The sequence below is a fragment of the Eutrigla gurnardus genome, assembly GCF_963514095.1.
Source record: "Eutrigla gurnardus genome assembly, chromosome: 13".
Taxonomy (NCBI): domain Eukaryota; kingdom Metazoa; phylum Chordata; class Actinopteri; order Perciformes; family Triglidae; genus Eutrigla; species Eutrigla gurnardus.
In genome coordinates this window covers 18,447,445-18,467,452 of record NC_139936.1, presented here as the reverse complement: position 1 = coordinate 18,467,452, position 20,008 = coordinate 18,447,445, and the positions used below count along the sequence as shown (strand labels likewise).

At 39.4% G+C, this 20,008-nt stretch overlaps 1 protein-coding gene across 5 annotated transcripts in view; it reads left to right on the top strand.

Moving 5' to 3' along the window:
• The window catches only part of wdfy3 (WD repeat and FYVE domain containing 3), an 84,503-nt gene that overhangs the window by 523 nt on the left and 63,972 nt on the right, over positions 1-20,008 (top strand). For 4 of the 5 annotated variants that reach the window (XM_084024846.1, XM_084024843.1, XM_084024844.1 and 1 more), the window contains exons 1-3: positions 6,756-6,773; positions 16,874-17,084; positions 18,561-18,684. In XM_084024846.1, coding sequence (XP_083880972.1) covers positions 16,905-17,084; positions 18,561-18,684 — 304 coding nt within the window. In that variant the 5' untranslated portion in view covers positions 6,756-6,773; positions 16,874-16,904. Of the gene's footprint in view, positions 1-6,755; positions 6,774-16,873; positions 17,085-18,560; positions 18,685-20,008 lie in introns of those variants that run through there. The other variant, XM_084024845.1, reaches the window with a different exon arrangement.

Sequence of the window (20,008 nt, the reverse complement as noted above, 5' to 3'; positions counted from 1 at the left end):
CTAACTGGTGGTAGGGATAGTAAGCTAGCCTTTCGGTGATACATTACAGGTTGGGTGCCGTGTTGTGTCTTCAACCAGTTATTCTCTAACTGCAGTGTTTTAGTAAATGTAAATAAACAATCACCGGGTAAAACAAGAGGACGCAGACCGATTTAAGTTAACCGTTGGAGGCACAGCTACAGTTTGTGGCGTCGGCAACAATTACATTATGGGCGAAGCAAAGTTGCTGTAACCTTATTACGATTGTCCAGTAATAGCCAAGGGCGGTTGGTATTTAATTCACAATGACTGGCATATTTAGTGCGATTACATTGGCCCAATTTATTGACGACTGATATGCAACTGAAAGTCACCTGTGTGTGTGTGTGTGGGGCCACTAGCCAGTGCATTGTTCCCGATTACATGGCTGACCGCCTGGCTGCCTGTACAATCACCTAAACCGCCCAACATCAGCTCGGTCCGGCTTGGAGGTTGGGGCTAAAATGTGTGGTGCAACTGATGTTCTCACAAACTTGTCATGCTGTGGTACTGTTGACTATGTCCCTTGACTGTGTGTGTGTGTGTGTGTGTGTGTGTGTGTGTGTGTGTCTGTGTGTGTGTGTGTGTGTGAGGCACCAGACACAGATCACATGACAGAAATGGTTTTATTTATGCAGGTTTTGCCTTGACATTGCATCCAGAGGAAGGTGCTGCATGTGGCCAATAATAGATGTGATTCAAAGAGATGGCAAACTTTTTGATACTGTAAATTAAATATATAAAAGTGTCACTGCAATGTGTAGAAGCACATTTAAATATTGTGAAAAGTATCTTATGGTTGTGTAATTTGTGTCAATCCGTACATTGCTGTTGGCTTCCCCCAATGGTGTAATAACTGCTATGAAGGAATAGTATTATATCCAGTGCCAACACAGTCCATGTAATTAAGATAATTTACTCAATTTATCAGCCTCGGCCAACATTTACCTGTGTTCCCGACCTTGGTTGACAGGAACATTAGTGAGAAGCATTTGTTATGTTCAGTGTTGGGTTGTTTAATTGGCTCTGAGATGCTGCTACCAGGCTATGACTAACAATTATTTACTGTACTTGTTTCCTTTTGATAATTCACACTGGCACCTTTAATTTACACGCATTCCGTCACACTTGATGGCAATGTCATAGATGTTACATGGAGCTCAATAGTTTGTGGTTGTCTCATCACACATCATGCTCACTCTTAACTCTAGCTTTAACCCACACAGACACAATAATGATACTAATATTAATACAATTATAATAAAAATAATAATTTGTATTGAATATTTTTAGGTTTATGAGCTTGACCAAATTGGTATTTCCTGCAGGGCTATAAGAACCACATACTGTTTCTTCTGTCACAAAGAGTATTCAAAGAGGCTTTTAGACAAATGCAGGTAATTAAAACAGTTAGCATGTGTAAGAAAAAATGCCTTTAAAAATGTTTAATGGAGAAGAGAGTCATTATTGAACAAAAAGGGCACATTTCATAGTGCAACTTCGCCATTAAAAGCCACCGTTATTTAATAATTAAAAGCTACATTTCCAAATTAGATATCGATTTTCTTTAATTATTAAATGCACCATAAATGTTGATAGAAACCCATCTTGGTCTCCAGACTCCTAGCTTAGAAATCCTTGGTTTGTCCAACCCAAACCACTTTAAAGCTTAAATTGTCATGGATGGTGAAGTTATTGTAGCTACTCCATTTCAGTTTATTTGGCCATATTAACTAATCATTTCGCACGTCAACACTACCACTTCAAAGAGGAGCAGTGTCGAAGTAGACTAGGCAATGGCAGCGAAATGAATGTAGCTACAGTCTGTTTGCATTATCAGCCACCTTAGAAGATAACTGATCATCTTTTGAATGTCCTAATCTAATATAAAAACCTGATTAGTTAAAGTAGCTGTTGACGTGTGGGCTGCAGAAATTAAGTTTCTTTCTGCACACAGGGCCTGTTGTGAGCAGGAGGCTCTGGTTTTATGTACTTCCAAGTTGTATCTTTTCAGAAAGTTAAGATAGCTAAGCTAATTAGGTGGCATTAATTCAGAAATACTGCTGAATCAAGGGAGTTGGTTGACGAGATTAAATATCTTGGTTTTGAGCTGCAGGCAGGATAGTATAAGCAAATTGGGCTCTGGGAAATTGTATATTAAAATAACCATCTGTTGCAACCCCTAACTAAAATAATGAGTAAGAATTGGGCAACAACATTGGACTTCGCCGTCCTTCATGCTTTCAGAAAAGCAAAACAAGGTAAACACAAAAGCCATATGTGAAGAGATTTGATTGCTAACCTCCCACAATGGTGCTGTGTCCAATGAGTTATTGCTTCAGCTGTAGAATAAGATAGACTTGTCATGTTGTTCATGTTGTTTACAGTGGAAACATCAAACCCAAAGCTTTGTGTAACTCCTTATGGAAGTAGAAAACATGACGTTGCTAACTGCTAATTGCTGAACTTTATTGCCAAGTGTTGTCTTCACCTCTTGGAATAAGTGACACATTGGCTCATATTGATGGACTGTTTTGGTGCCTCTTAACACAGAGAATGGCCCCTTCACTTAGCACAGAGGACTCTGGATACAGTAAAAAACATAGTAATAATGTCACATGAAAATTCTCCTAAACTATTGGACAAAATCTCATCACCGGGTTTGTTTGTGAAAGTCAAATATGGACCTCAAAAACAAGTTGTTACAATATTATTTTTCGAATTAGTACGATATGTGAAGCTAAGATGGGAATAACCATCGGGCCTTTTTACCAGACTGCAGAAATCTATTTTTGTTTATATTTTTTGCTGTGATTTACTGAGGTTTCTTTATAACTTCTTGTTAATTGGTGTGATGAAGTAAATTCATAAATGTAGTCTCCTGACTCCTTTCTACTGCATTTCTCCAATGCTAACAGGTCAGTCAGGAGGTTGGGATTTATCTGCTGGACTGAAAAATAGGGTTGCTGCACCAAATAGATAAAACACTCATTGTCCCTACATACACAACTGAAGTTTTCTTTAGTTGCATGAATTTGACTCCTGTATGTTTGCAGTTTGTTTCCAGGGAAGAAACAGAAGTTAGTCCAGTAGGTGTGACTTCATAAATATTTTCACATTATTTTGATCTGCATTGTTTTTTGGAGTTCCTTAAGTTCAGCAATGATCTATATGAAATTACATCATGTTTACCAGCTGCTTTATATGGCATTTATTTAAACATGGCAAAGGTTCTGTGATAGATTACCAATAGTATAATATAATATTCCCTTGCCGATACTTTAATTGTAGCCACCATCCAAATGCTAATAAATCATGCCCATATCTCAGGTTTTGTGTTTTGAACCAGAAATTGCTGCTGACCAAGTGTAGTTTGGAGATCCTGCGCAGTCCTTTAAAAAGCTATTTGGATATTAAATATGTAAAAGCATCTGCTGAGTATTGGGGAAAATATCAGCCTTAGAATCTGGTAGATGAAAGAATATTTCGCAACCCTGAGAACATTTCATAGCTTCAGATTTTGACCAGGTAAATCACATTTTCAAAACGATGTCCCCCAATATATTTATGCCAGAAAACCTACAGGTCTTGGACAGGGGCTCCAACTCATAGGTGCTTAGTTATCCAATAAACTATTAATGCTTTTATGATAAGTTTATTGTTATATGTAATCAGGAGCCAAGATGATGTCTTAAATTGCTTGTTTTGTCAGACCAACTGTCAAAAATCTCCAAATATTTAAATGATGGATGCAGTATCTGAGAAGTCACAGTAATTATTGTGACTTTTCAGGAACAACATGCTAAATAAACAAGTGTTTTCTGCTGGTGTTCGAATGTTGTACCTGAAGCCAAATTGGTGGGAAAAAAAACAAAGTTGTCGACTCTAATAATTGCAGCAGTTCTCACAAAGTAGGATGAGATCAAAGCTTAAAGACTAATGCATACAGACAAACAAGAGATTACTGGCTGAGATTATTATTATATATTTATTTATTTTTGCATTTCCCTTGCTGTGCATGGATGGGAGCTACAACGTGCATTCTGTGTTTGTTATTGTGCATGTGTTATTAAGCAGCACAAGGCCAATGCTAATTCTCTTCTCAATGCACAAGTCTCTCTCTCTCTCTCTCTCTCTCTCTCTCTCTCTGTCACTAGATGCCATGTCACACACCAGACTTCAATTACAGTTTACAGTTGTCGTCCTTCTTGAGAAGAAGCAGCACACAGTCATAAACTAGTAGAGGATATTTCTTAATTAGTCCCCAGGGAAATGGCCTGCATGTCATGAGAGTCATCAGAGCATTGAAAATAAGTGTCAGTACACACACATATTGTAGCATGCACACGTATTTGTCTATGTGTACTGAGCATAGCCAACAATAAATTAATCCTACTGGGAATGTTTTGCTTTAGTAGCCAAATATATGCTATGCCTCTGTGTCATCTGGCTCCATTGTTTTCCTACTAAACTATTAAAAACACATCAATGAGACACACTTGCACTGTATGTCATATTCACCAATTGCTGTAATTAGTTAACACTACTGTTTAACACTAGTATCACACCTGTAGTTTATTTTGGTCATTACCACATACTCCATCCTGCTGCTGAGAATGCTAACTAGACCACCAAATCTATATTAATTCACCACTGAAAATAGTCCCGAATAAATACAATATTTTTTCCTGTTTAAATAACCTTTACTCAAAACTACTCTGCCCATCTGTTTAAGGAAATTACTGAGCCTTTTTTTTAGAAATGAAACTGCAGAGCATTTATGTAATTGTTCCAGGAAACCACATACAGCATTCATCCTTTAATCATCTTGAGGGACTTGTACTTTACTTGAGTATTACCATTTTAGTAAAAATTATATTTGCAGTCCACTACATTTCAGTTTCAGTATGAATTCTTCAATTTATTTATTAATTTAATTGATTAAATCACTTGTATTTTCATCTAAAGTAGTTCATGAATTTAGTATAAAGTAGTTAATCCAAAAGCCATCAACCTTTTGAGGATCTTGTGGCATTGACTATTTCGTAAAAATGGGATGACTTAAAGGCAGTATAATTTTTCCATATGTTTAAACTGGTTCTGTCAGAGGGTGTCAATCAGAGGATAGATCATGTATGAAATCAGGGTAATGGCTCATTTACTTCATGTCGTGTTTCACTGGACAGGCTGACGGGAAGGAGCGATATTCTCATAGCGCTTGTTTATTGATGCAGTTTAAATGGCTGTGATTTTCAAGGACTTTGCTCCACCAGGCACTGTACGGTAGTAACTACTGTGATCACGTGTGTTGTTTATCATTATAAATGTTGGATAAACAAAATGTACAGACAGTACTCTAACAGTCTACATCAGGTCAGGTATACATCGCAACTGCAGTTTTGAGCAGAGAAAAGCTCAAATCAAGTGTTAAGTGTATTCAAGTGTCTGAGAACCCCTCAGGCTCTATTAACACAACAGGTCTGGCTGCAGTGAAGCTTCTGCTACTACAGATTGTTTGACTTTCCAGTTTACAACCAACCTTGCCGCTGGTGGTTATGTTGTGTAGGAGATTGTATAGCAGGCTTCATTCAGTGAGGTGGATGATCTGCTTTCCCCCCGCTGGCCTCATTTCCATACGGCCCATTTTGCCCCCGCTGGAAAACCACACTTCAATGTCTTCCTAGCGAACCAGAGAGCTCAGCGGTTCACAGGTTGATCTACTCAACCCGTTCTCACCGCCAGGATTCAAATAATGCAGCTTGGTTTGTGCATTTTGGACTCTCTTGTCACTTACTTGTCCTGTGAGTGGTTAGTCAGTGATGTTAATGTCAACTACACTCTTTCCCTAAGCCTTACATCCTGTTAAGAAGGAAGTTTGTTTTGGACTATGCCTGTAACAAGCGTTTATTGACACGTTGTGACTGACATGTACTTACTCTGTAGGACTGAAAGTAACCATTATTTTCATTGTCAAGACCATTAGGGATGCAGACAGGAGCATAGATGGATGATTTAATATTACATAGCTCTCTCATTGCGAGATATCAAACTAACGTTAAAGGTCCGTACAGCCACCTACTCTATTGGAGTGTGTGGCCCTGTTCATCAGCTTTCATTTAATTATCAGAATAATGGATAATAATATAAATTCCCCATCATCAGCTGATGAGTTACCGGGTCCGATATATATCATGTTTCCCTACTGACAATTATTATTCTGATTGTTCTCTTGAATGATGGAAAATGGAGAACTCAACTGGATGTAAATGATGTTGCCAAAATCCTCATAAGATAAATATTTAATGATGCTTATGGGTTATGCAGTCCCCCCCCCCCTTTAGTCTAAATGGTATGTTCCTCTTGCTGTGCCCCCCCCCCCACACACACACACACACTCCACCTTCCCCTCCTCTTCCTCCAAAGCCCTGAACACCCCGCCCGGTGTCAGGGGGGGATCAGCTGTGCCAGTCCCGGCAGACCACACACACACACACACACACACAGTACGCTGCTGGCCGGCGAACAAAGCCCCTGGCACTGCCAATAAAGACAAGCCATGCCTCCGCGCTTAGCCTCTCCTCTTTTCACGCCCGCCGTGAGGGGAAGGCATGACACCATTGTCGCTGCCTCTCCTTATCAGAAAGACGCCAGTTTTTAGGTGGAAGACGAGTCGGTCTTGGTATAAAGTGGATATATTTTTGTCCTTTCTGCTGCTGATGAGTTGAGATGCTGGCGGAGCGCAGAGAGAACAGCAGGTAGGGGAAAATCAGGAGCTGGGTGATGAGCTCGTCTCCGCGGCGACCGGGAGCTTGTTTACTGTTACTGGCGAGCCTCATCTTGGTGGATATACTGTATAGCATGTTATTATTGATGCATTCGCATTGCCTCTCAGCTTCGGTGATGGACTCATTTACATGTATACTTCCCATATCAGCAGTTTGGTAAATGCTTACATCCAGAGTGACTGAGAGCAGTCATGTGGGGTGGTCCCTGTGGTGGCGCCCCCTACAGTCATGGACCATGATTCCTCTCGGTGTGCGTCGGCCCCCAAAGGTAGCTTTTTCCTCACCTCAGATCTTGGTGCCCAGCCATGTCTCCTCAGTGACAGATAGTGTATGTGTGTGGGTGTGTGTGTGTTTGTGTGTGTGGGTGTGTATGTCGGTGCATTTGGCTATGTGTGTGCGTGAGTGTGTATGTCTCTGTGTATCTCTGTGTATATTTGTGGGGGTGGGAGGTTTGGGTTTCATAGTGTTTCTTTGTTGTTCATATTTTGTTTTGTTTTTGTTTTTGTTTTGCTTTTATTTTCTGTAGGGCACTTTGTGTTACTGCAAATATGAAAGGTGCCATATAAATAAAGTTTGATTTGATTTGATTTGATTTGATGTAATAAGCTTCGATTATATTCATTGCTACCACTGAGTTGTGAGGGAGTCCAAGCTACTGTATGTAACAAAATACCCTGATGTCTCTAGATCCATCGCGTGCTGGATAAAAAAGAAGCAAGGCTGACTCGGGTTACATTTAACTTTACAAGTGTAAAGCAGCTGATACATGTGTCAGTGTTGACTTATAAGACATTTGATTCCTTTTGATTTATGTTGAGTCTTTTAGCTCAATATTTCTGCAGTGTCACAGCATACATTTTCAAGACTAGGGCTGCACAATTAATCAAAATTGTTTCAAAATTGCAATATGACCCACTTTTCAAATCGCAGGAGTCACAATAGTTGTCCTGGCTTGCATATCATATCATGTCCTATCATACTGACTTCTGATCTTTGTTTTGATTTTCAATAAAAGTGAGAATAATGATGTAAAAAATACTAATTCACTCTAATATTACAAATTATACAGCAATTGGAAATTTTGTTAACACCTTTACTAGGTGTTAAAATGGACATGTATCATTTTTAAATTAAGTCTTCCATGTGTTATACAGCATGTTGTTGCTGATGCTACATTATTTAAAAGGAATAAGGAAATGCGTAATAGTAATGTTAAAGTCTGTGTAATATCAACATGACTATAATAGTTGTGATTTTCTGGAATTACATGTTTGTTTTTGTAGTTATGATAGTTGAAATCCAGCAATTTTGTATTTTATTTTTTATGACTGAAAAAATAAATACTGGCTACGTAGTATTACTTTTTGTCCTCCAGTCACAAAAGCTGTTGGAGTTCAACATTCACCATTAACAGTGATAAGTGTTTATCTGCCAAAACAGCTGGGAGGAGAGAGATTTCACCAGCATGTGGTTGTTGACTGGTGGTAATAGCCCGTGATGATGATTCCCCTGGTCGTGTTTACTGACGGCCTGACTAGATATCCAGTGAGGGAGCTGTCAGGTCTGGTCCTGTCCGGACTTGTTTGGCATGTGATAATTTCCTGCCCTTCTGGTTCTTGTTCCACTCACACAGGTTCTTGTTACACTCACACTCACATGCATCAGCTGTTGATCAAAGTAACCTGTTATCACTGCCAACACAGGACTTTCATTAAGGAGACCGCTGTTCATGTCGAGTGTGAAACTAAAACCGTTGACATTTTGTCAACTCTTTTCCTAAACCTGACTAAGTGGTTTTGTTGCCTAAACCTAAATTCCTCTGAAGAGGGAAGTTTAATTTGAAAAGACGCCATAACTTCAAAATGTCTTCGGGTGTCAGCGCATATTTCCTGTCTTCTAGTGGATGGTCAGCAAAAAAATAGTTGTTTAAGGGTAGTTTATGTGTCACAGTTGCATGAAGAGGAAATCACACATCGTAATATAGCATCATTTGACTGCAGCTTGGTGTGAATTTGCAACCCTGCCTATAATAGGCTTTTATTTACTTTGAATTTGCATTCTGTGTTAAAAGTGTGTTTTTTCTTTTATCTAACTCCTGTCAGCCCAGTTTATTTCTTCTCTGTGGAGCTTCCCAGCCTCCGTCAACCCGTGTAAACTGTCAAGACAGGAGACATTTCTGTGATTACATCACTTTCTCCTGAGGAATAACCACACAAGCCTTTGAAGAGCTTGGCTTTTCCAGGGCACTGGCTGCCTTCATCTCCCAGGAGCTAGTGTGAACTCCGTGCGATGTTCATTGAAGCTGGCGTCCGCTAAAAGAGAATGCTTTGAAAAAGACTGGAGGGCCAAGAAAGCTTGCTCAGTTCCCCATTGCATGGGAGTCCACATTCCATTGATGCCATTGACTCATTTTCTTTGGTTTGGCCAAGACAAGACACAGTTTGATGCTGTTTTTCCCTTAAACTGGGTTGGTTCTGACTGAAGCATAGCGTGATCAGAGATGAACAGTTTCTTCTCTGTGTAGTACTTTTCTAAGGATCATTAGCTGTAAGTTGGTAATGATTTTGTATGATGATGATGCTGTGGGTTTCTAATCCTCAACAAAGCTGCTATCTTAATCTCTCTGTTTTGTCATGGATGTAGGTTTGTAATGCAGTGAGCTGTATGCATGCGTAGGTCAACTGCTGGACATCTAACTCACATCAGGGTAGAGAGGCGAGAAATGAGCCACCGAGGTATAAACTTGTTTGCCTATATTAGGATCAGGAGTGTCACGGAACACAAAATACCTAGGTTGTTGGTACAATAGGGAAAAACAAAAATGCAAAAAATACTTCTTTTGTTAATTTATTTTAAAAATTATAAACATTCAAGAGTTGCTCATTGGTCATAATTCTTATTTCAACAGTTAACACACTCAAATAGTGCCATATTGTAAATAAAAAAATACATACAAATTTAAGACAATAATAAATATCAGGAATGTCTTTAATGTAAATGTAACACAATTTCCCCCGGGGATCAAAAATGTATTTCTCATACTATAATCCTCCATCAAGACTGAACTGGGCTGTGATTTATACTCGTAGTGGTACTCAAGTGCTTTGACTATATGCTTGAATTCTGTACTATTTAATGCAATACAATACAAATACAATGGACGCTCTCTAGCATTAGTTATTGACTCAGTGTGAATCTGTATCGGGAGGCTGCCTGATCGCTGTGGGGAGAAAGATCCACAGCTGGTGCGCTGCCAAATCTTTCCAGACACTAACAGCTGTTTGGATCACTGAAAGGATGTCGCACACCGAACCCAACATCCTTCACCAAAACTTTCCGGTATGAATACATGCACCCTTACACGCTAAATTAGGTTTTAAATAATTGAGTGACATTGACCAAGCTGCTCAAAGGCAGCGTTGGAGAGAACAACAGCATCATGTTGACGCTGTGCAAGGATTCTAGCTCGCTTGAGCTCCTAATTCTCAGTGAATTTCTACTGAACTGTTTCCAGCTTCATATTTTGGATCAACAGATAAGGTGGCCTCATATCTCTGAAGGAAGCAAGCGAGCTCTGTTGCCAACAGTGTGGGCGTCTTGTTGATTTTTCCCAATTAAGTCCTTGAATCGTTTATTCGGAGCCAAACACTTGGATTGAAGCACTTCCTCAATCCTACTGATTATATTTATTTTTAATCCAATGCATTTTTATGTAGAACCAGAATTACTGTTGTTATTATTAGCATTCGGTAACATGCAATGTCTCAAACAGTGGGTAACTCTTTAGTTAAAAAAGCATAGTGTAGTGAAATGAGAATAGATTTAATTCTCTGTTATTAATGTACAGTTAAACAGATGTGAGACTACTTCAAGATTGTCTAGTCACTGCCTAGCATGCACGCTCATGTCAGTGTAGGCACACCAGACTGGATAAACACGAGTTACCATCTCATCTGAGGAGAAGCTTCTGGAAGCCTATCAAAAACCAGATATGATATATTTTTTGACTGTGCTGAAAGGGAACTCTAAATGATGCGTCCTCGACACTAGACTGTGAACTTTCGTGACGCTCACTGCTTACCAAATAGGTGGAGTGACTTGTAATCCTGCATACTGTCTGTGGATTGCTGCCTTTCCTTTTGTTGATTTTCCGGCCTCAGCCTTATGCGGAGTCGCATGACATGTGTTTGCCCCAGTTTGCGGTCCCGGCCCTGCTGTGCTCCGACTCCACCATCCTCCCAGCACTCATGTCTGCTTCAGTGGCTTTCTGTTACGCAGGGCCCGGTACAGCAATGTTACAGTCAGCATTGTTCAGAGGTAAATGCTGGCTTTGATCTGAGGCACATTATAGTACAAAAGAAAGGTAACTCAGCTTAAAGGATAACTCCACTTTATATTCTGTTGATTAAACAAAGCCCCAGGTTCACCAAACCTATTATGAAGATACAAAAGAAGTTTAAAGTTTAAAGACAAAGTGGTTCATTTTCCACCTACTGTACTTGGTGCTATAGTTGTCAATGCACAGTTTGCCTGTTATTACATTTCAAGAGGGCTTACTTTTACTTTAAATCGTAGCTAATTTAGACAAGCTGTGGTCTGAATCTTTGAATTTCTTCAAACTGTTATTTTGGCAGGTACAATGTTCGCATAAACGACCAGTTATGTTAAACCATCAAATTAAGATCGAGAGAGAGATCTTAATACATCACTGCTTGTTAATAATGGTAGATGACAAACCGAACACATTACCCGTGTGCTTCATGATGTAGCACCACTGCTGTGAATTTCTGAAGCTTGATAAGCTTAACATGTGATATGTGTGTAAAATACATTTTGAAATTATTCTGTCAGTGTCTTTTTGGAATTTCACAAGTTTCAGTGATTGACACTCCATGAAAGTAGTAAACAAATCCATGCGTCCACAGATTTTTTCAACATTGCTGTCTTTTTTGGTTGTTTCATGGTGAAACTTACAGCTTTAAACAATGACTCAGGAACTGGGTCCACTGGGCCGGATATTTTTAAACCGGCCACAGACCGACTGCTTCTGCTTTTGGAATTTCAATTTCTGACATCCAGCAAGATTTTCTCCCTGACTGGCAGCTTTTCTACAGGCTTGTCTGCGACTCAGCCCGAGTTCCCATTTCAGCCAACAGCTGAAGACCGGCTTTTCTGCCGATGCTGCTGAGGCCGGTGCATGTTGATCACTTCATAACCCATCTGTCGGTGTGTCGACTGGGCCAAATGTGCACTAGATCTGTTTTTCTGTTCTTTTTTTTCTGTCTCTTTGTTTTTCCCACCACCAATCGTCTGTCCGTTCAACCAGTGGAGGATTTGATTCGTGACACATCATGTCAGAAACAAGAGCATAACGCGTGTGGACACAGAAAGGGGAAGGATGTTAGCAGTGCAGAGAGCTGATTCGGCTGCCGGGATCAGCTCCTCATCACACGCCAAAATAATAATGAACCTGTACGTCCACAGACCTAATCTTCATAAAGAGGTTAAGAATTAATAAGTGGTTCATATTAATGCAGTGGTTACTTCTCACTGATGATGAGCTTCAGTGAGCTAAGTGATAGAAAACCAGAGCCCTGTCCAACGAAGCAGGATAACTTCAAGTTCAACCATGGGTTTTCAGTTTAATCATTTCATATAAGATTTTGAAAAATACACTAAATTCATCTTGGTCAATTTTCATTATCTGGATAATCATGAATATCCTCATGAGTGACTTCAATTTTTGATACTGCAATATCCCAGTCTGACTATAAAGTGATAAAACTGAATAATGATTTAATTGCATTTCGCCACACAAACAGCAGTAGCTACGGTAAACATCTCTTTGTGATCGGTCCCACTGTCATATTGCAGACATGGATTTTCTTCACTTTTTAGATTCTGAGTGAATTCGTCTAAATCTTCTGTTAACAGTGTTAATCACACCTCGCCTTTAAAGTTCCTGTGGCTGAAAAGACTTCATGTTCTGCAGTCACTTCCTCTTATGACCGGAATGAAAGTGCAGCAGTAGTGTGTCAACAGACAGTATATAGAGAAGTAGTTAATAGCCTGAAAAAAGAAGTACTCTATCTGTGACCTTTACATATTCTATTTCTATTTTCACAAACATCGTTAAAGCAACTAAGTGCATCTGCTCAAATCCTGTACTTTCTACTCTGCTGCATTTCAGATAGAAAAATTGTACTTGTACAGTGTAAAATGAATAAAATTAGCTCTTTTGCAGCCAGTTACAACATGGAATTGATTCTTAGATGCTACTGCATTAATAATATTAATCTAATGTTACAATATATAATAATGTTCCAACCATTTGACTGCAAAATCAGTACTCTTACTTTTATATTTCAAGTTCATTTTCCTGATTATATACTTTTACTCGAGAAAGATTTTGAATGCAAAACTTTTACTTTTAACCGTGTTATTTTTAAATTGAAATCAGCTTCATTTGACCAAGTATTCGTTGACATACAAGGAATTTGTGCACTTAACAGAAATGGAAGTCAAAGCTATCATACTATGAATTAGAACAACTTAAATGTCTATATACATACATAGTGGTATTAGTACTTTTCCTTACTTAAGTTTTACTAAAACATCTTGGTACTTCTTCCACTGGTATTAATTATAATGACGCTTGTTCATCATCAGTGAGTCGGAACATCTCGTTGTCTTTCCATCCCCGACAGTCTCCTCTCTCTCCTCATCTTGCTTTTTGAAATAATCGGCTATCGGCCGCTTCATCTTTCTTTTTTTAGAATGGAATCCTTCTGTAATGTCTTCTCCCACTATGTACACACTCATGCCGTTAATTTAGTCCATCCAGCACATAAAAAACACATGCAACTGCAAACAAAATTTCTGTCACGTTCCCTAAACTGTATCAGTGTCTGCAGCCGGCTGTGGTATAATTTTGTTGTTATGGAAGGATATATACTGTAGGGCCTGCTAAGCCTTATCTCAGGCCGGCAGAGCTGGAGGTTAGTAAAAGCTGAATAGTAGAGCAAATCGCTGCCAACACAGGCTGTATTGTAAATGTCAAACTGGATCTCCATCATGTGTCTGAGACTAACCCAACATGTTTGAGAGAAAATGTCATAAAGGAGGAAAAAGGCCCCAAAACACTGATGTGACAGAACTAATTATGTAACTCACAACATGACTGAAAGCAGAGCAAGGCACCAGCCAGGTGAAGGAGCTCCATCCCTCGAAACTGTGCACGCTTAAAACACATGCACACGATCACGGACGGGCACTTAAGATAAAAGTGAACCAAGTGGTGCCGTTTGAGGGCGAGTTCACGCGGAGGGCAGCTCTGCTGTGTGTGCAAAATGAGTTACAAAGCCACCAGTGTGGAGTAATGTGGTTAGTGCCACAGTTCCTGTAAATCAGAGCTTGGAAGCCTCTTTGCAGCCTGTCTGTCTCTCTGTAGCCACATTTCTTTACATGTTCTTGCTGTCTTTATGCCGGTCCTTAAAGGGATGAGAAAGGTGGAGGAAGACGCAGGTTGTAGAGATGTCGGTCGTGGCAAAGCAGACGTTTCAACAAGAAAGCAGCCCTCAATAAAGGGCAAACCTCATAGAACGCCTAATAACAAACAATCTACATCAACTGGGGATGTCATTATACCAGATATTTAGTAGTTGGTGCTAAAACCAGTGAAAACCTCAATACCTCATTTTATTCTGTGGTAAAACAAAAAGTTAATCAATAAACACTTAGAGCTAGTGTTATGAAGTTAAACAGGCCATGATTCTCTCTCTCGCTCTCTAATATTTATTTTATATTCCCCTTGAAAACATCTCCTTAAAACAACTGCATTGATTCAGGATTCTTGCCAAAAACAACAGTTTACAAGATCATGATCAAAATGTAATCTTCCTTCTTCTAATACTCACTTGTACTGAATGCAGCTCGAACACATCAAAATGAAACGCAATGCAACCTCCTTTAATGTTAGCTGATGGCTCTGCAGGACTGTGATGCCCACCTGCTGCTAACAGCTAATGGATATAAGCGTTCCTCCTGCTGATTTCAACATGGATTTTGATTAAATATGTAGGTACGGTAGATGTTATGTACCAAAGTAAATACATTCATAATAAAATGTTACTCGCCTTTTGGAACTTAATGTGTTTTTATTATGATGCCCTGCCAGGTTCATTGCAATATTAAGTTCCTAAGTATTATTTATGAAATCATTTTATGGCTCTGTCACCTTTTATTAAATAGTAGAAATTAATGGGAGAGAGACATATAATAGTGGTCGTATGCTGGCTTTGAACTGAAGACTTTATTCACTTTACTGTAGCCATTAAACCACTTTGATTTTAGCTTTTTATCAAAACAAATAAAGTTGCCATTGTTCAAAAAGGAAGTCAGGATATGATATATCCTTTATTTCGTAGAAATAATCCTAATTAAAATTGTTACATCAGTCAACGTGGGGGAAAGAGGGATTGCATGGTAGACATGGAGACATAATGGACTCTCTTCACTGTCCATGGTCCTGGCTGAGTTTCTGAGGACTGGAACTGAACTGCATTTGCTGCATTTCACCTCAGCATAGATCTAAAAGTTGATGAACATGTCCGAGATGTTTGAGCAAATGTCTTGTGTCCAGTCATTTACACAATCTAATGTTGATGAATTTTTACCTTTTACAGTATGAACGTGTTCAAGGCTTCGCGCCAGCATGCTGCTATGGAATAAAATGTACTCAGTAGTGATTTTGTTTGATGAAGTACTAGGAAGGGACGCAAGAGCTTGAGGGTTTTTATATTAGCAAAACAATTTGATTTTCTTTTCCTTTCTATAATGTCAAACATCCCCAGAAGCTCATACTCTATCATGTGGTGGAAAAGAAATGATGAATCTTCCCCTTGACCACGATAGCCCTTGAGCAAAGTACAGTGCATCAGTGCAGTTGTATTTGAGATTCGTTGCACTCTTCCTCGCTGTTGATATCAGCGGATGTTTATCTGTCTTGTGTGTAGGCTTTGCAGTTCTGTGAAGTCTCCTAGCAACCATCTTAAAGATAGTCTGCAGAGAATTCGATGTGTGGAAATAATGGCTAAATATACCGTATTATTAACCGTGCTATGAAGTAAGAGATAATAAATACAGTTAAAAGTCGACTGCCTGAAGAAACCCATTAACCTGAACTCGGGATACAGTCTGTACTCCAACGCAGTGCAAGCTGTAGACTACAAAGTGTTACATCTGTTAACCTCAACACTTCTTTGACCTTATTTGCTGGACAGTGAGCCATGTGAAGTTTAGATCTTCACAAGAACAGTTTGAAATACTATGACTCAGTATTGTTTGGAATTTTATATTTTAGTGCTACTGATCAATGAAACAGTCTCAATATAATACTAATGCCTCTGTGTGACTTACATAAATGAACAAGACCATCAGCTATTTCTATATAGTTCCTTGTAGTAGTTACATTTGAGAAAGATAAACATGATTCTTATATTATATGGTATACGGTAAACTTCTCAGTGCATCAGTGTTTCAGCCGTATAAGCACTTTAAAAACAAAGAAACAGGACCATAAATGTAAAGTGATGCCACCTTTCAATAGTTGGTACTCAGCAGTATTGAGGTTTGGTCCTCAGCCTAAGGCATAAGCCAAGATTGGGTTGTAGCTTTTATGCAACTGACATCACAACCAGCCTGTGGTTTTCTCAGAGCTGAAGACTTGTTTAAGTGAGTAGAAGTCAAATCGCCTAAAACACATTTTTTGTTTTATAGTGACTTAATATGAGTTTATATTGTTATTATTTTACAATCTTAACTCATCGACAGTGCTGTTAATGTCGAGCTTGTTCTACATTAAATGTTCCCATCTGTATAAAAGGGCAGGGAGGCTAATTTAAAATATATTTTCAAACCAAATATCATTATTTTACAATATTGCTGATACAATGCCTGCGTTTTAGTACAAGTATTAGAACTTATAATTTCAGAAATATGAAAGTTATTCTTAAAAACCCTTTTGTACTGAGTCTAAGCCGTCTCCTAAACCTCCTCTCCCCCGTCTGCAGGGCTGCCTTTGCCCTGACAAAGCCGCTGAAGATGAACATGGTGAAGAGGATCATGGGGCGGCCGAGGCAGGAGGAGTGCAGCCCCCAGGACAATGCTCTCGGCCTGATGCACCTGCGGCGCCTTTTCTCCGAACTGTGCCACCCGCCTCGCCACATGACCCAGAAGGAGCAGGAGGAGAAGCTCTACATGATGCTTCCCGTATTCAACAGGGTAAGTCGCACCAGGACTGCAGGCGGTCCAGATACAAGTACAAAGATAAATTCTAAGGACTCTCATTAGACCGTCTACTGGAAAGGATTTGGATTCTGTGATGTATGAAGCTGGCATTCATACCTTGTTGTTTTGGTTTTTAAAAAAGATGAATTGTTGTCGGGCATGCCTTGGATCTAGAGCTTGAATTACAATCCCGTGGTTAACAGCTAATTTGCATGCACACCTGACGAGACGCCTCACAGATTCTGTTTCAACAGCCTGCAGTTAAATGTGATGGAAATGAGCCCGTTGACTTGTGCGGGTGTGTTGACTTTATGGCTTAAAGAGAGAGAGGCAGTACTTATTCATAGTCAGTGAATCACCTGCAGGAGACAGCGGTCCGCCAGATTGGAGAAGCAACAGGACTAAAGCAGTGTACCGCAGTGAAACGTATCCTCAAAAGATAAATATCAACCTAAGTGTACGCTATATTTGGAATATTTTCACAGCTTCACTTAGCTGCCAGACAGCTGCTTCATTTGCCTGTTGTTTGACCAAAAAGGTAATTTTACGTTGCAGAACACAAGAGTGGCTGGTCTGAACTAACACTTTAAAACACCAAAGTCACACAATAACACAAAGAAAGTGACTGAATGCATATATCAAAAAGTCATACAAGCTTTGAATAAGCATACGGATAGATTTAAATCTCTGAGTGTTTATCCAAAAATGTTTACATTTACAGTCTATCTTTATGTTGCACCGATAGAGCAGTATGCCTCTTTGTTTCATAGCTGCTGCTGCAAACAGTCCTGTTAAGTGTTCTCGTCAAACTGGAGTGGCTTACCGAGGGACTCTTGACTTGTCAGCTAATTACACAGCGCTAGCCGTGATTCACTCACTGGTGGCATAATTCATGTCAGAATTCACAAGTAGAGTACTCCCAGTGCAGCAGGACGCCAGGCTCCAGGCCTACTTTCATGTCAGATTTGCTGGGTAAATAAATACATGATGGGCCTTTGTTGAATGAAGTGTAGTTTATCTTTGACCTGCTCCCCTGAAGGCTCAGGCTGCAGTTTCCTCTGTGGCTGTAAAATGTGGCCATGCCAGGAAAACCCCACACAGGAGTGTTGCTCCACCTGGATGATTCCTGTGTGTCCTTGCTTGATGTGATCACAGCTGTAATTGTGCTGGACTGCAGGCTTTAGTAGCAAATTATATCCATTTGACCCTTCACCAAGTCCTTAGGATTTATGATAATCTTATTTAAGATTATTTGATAATGTCAATAATATATATATCAAACTTTTATAGCAATACAATATTTGTTACTTTACAAAATGTAAAGTGAATCCAGTGCCATTTTAAAAGTTTAAAGCCTATTTATTTATTTTTTATTATGGTTGACATAAATTGTTCTGTCTTTGTCTTTAGATTTGTACTCAGTTTTAATTTATTTTTTATTATCTAACCAAAGCTGTATGTCTGCTCTAGGTGTTTGGGAACGCTCCACCCAGCAGCATGATGGAGAAGTTCTCCGACCTGCTGCAGTTCACCACCCAGGTCTCACGACTCATGGTGACTGAGATCAGACGAAGAGCCTCCAATAAATCCACAGGTGAGCCCGCTGACACGCACACAGCGAACGGTAAAGATGTAATAGGAAGCACTTGGAAACATCAATTTATCATGTCTTTGCCATCAGTTGTGGTTATTTCCTGTAACCTTGTCTGCTTCTTGTCACAGTGATGGTCTGCATGTTCCCTATTGCCTCTTTGTTCTCCTTTTGGCTTTGCTGCAAAAAACATGGCTGTTTCAAGGGATTTTTCCCCCCTTCCCATCTTCCATTATCTCCAATTTTGAAGATTTTATAGTTTAAAGCATGATGCCAAGATTATTATTTATAGTTTGCTGTAAAGCTACAGAAAATATATATTGCAAGAAGATTGCTCAGAAAGATCATGTGCAGGATAAAGATAAACAGGCGGTTTTCATCCATTCAGAACAGTGTCCGTCTTATAACACACAATTGACATTGACACAATTTTACATTTAAAATGAGCTGTGATCTGTTCCTCGCTCAGTACAGGTTTTTTCTACAAAGGAATGGGCCTGAACAATATATTGTTTCAGCATCAACAGTGCATTCAGCTTTGTGGGTGTGGCTTCTTTGCTTTGATAATTATACAACCAGTGAGTCTATACTTGAGCGCAAAATTGATTTTAGATGCAGACTCTTAATTTAGCTCTCAAAGTGCATCGAATTGATGCATCCAACTTAAAAATGTACAAAATTTAGGAGGAAAATTCCTGCATGTGTTTATATCTCGATATATATTGCAGGAAAAAAAAATGTCAAAAATGCAAAGTCAGTTTTGTTCCAGTATTGTGCTGCCCTACAAAGGACCAATGCAATAGGAGTTTAATGTGACTTGAAAGGTTAGTCCTCGCTCCAGGTGAACTGGCAGCATCACTTCACAGTAGTGGCAGCTTTGAGTGTGGCTTCCCCACCGCGATCTCATCTCTCCATCTCTCTCTCTTGTCTCTGTCTGAACGTGTGATGTGTTGTTTTCAAGCTGAAATTTTGTGATTTTGCAACACCGGGGTCTTAATACACACTCCTCCAGCTGGTCACCAGGCCTCAGTAGGTTGAGTCAGAAGCTGACTCAGGCTCTCGACTGACGTTGCAGTGCTCTGTCATCATCAAAACAAGTGATTTGGGTTCACTATAAATACATTTTTTTTTTTTTTTTTTAAATAACAACTAGACCAGGGGTCATTTTTGTTCATGGCCCACACACAGCCCAGTTTCATCTGACTAGTTTTAAGTGGGCCTCACCAGCAAAATCATTGCATAATGTATAATTAACAACACCTCTAAGTTTCCCCTTTCTTTAGTAGTGTGTAGACAACACTTTCTGTTCCCACTACGTTGTCACCAT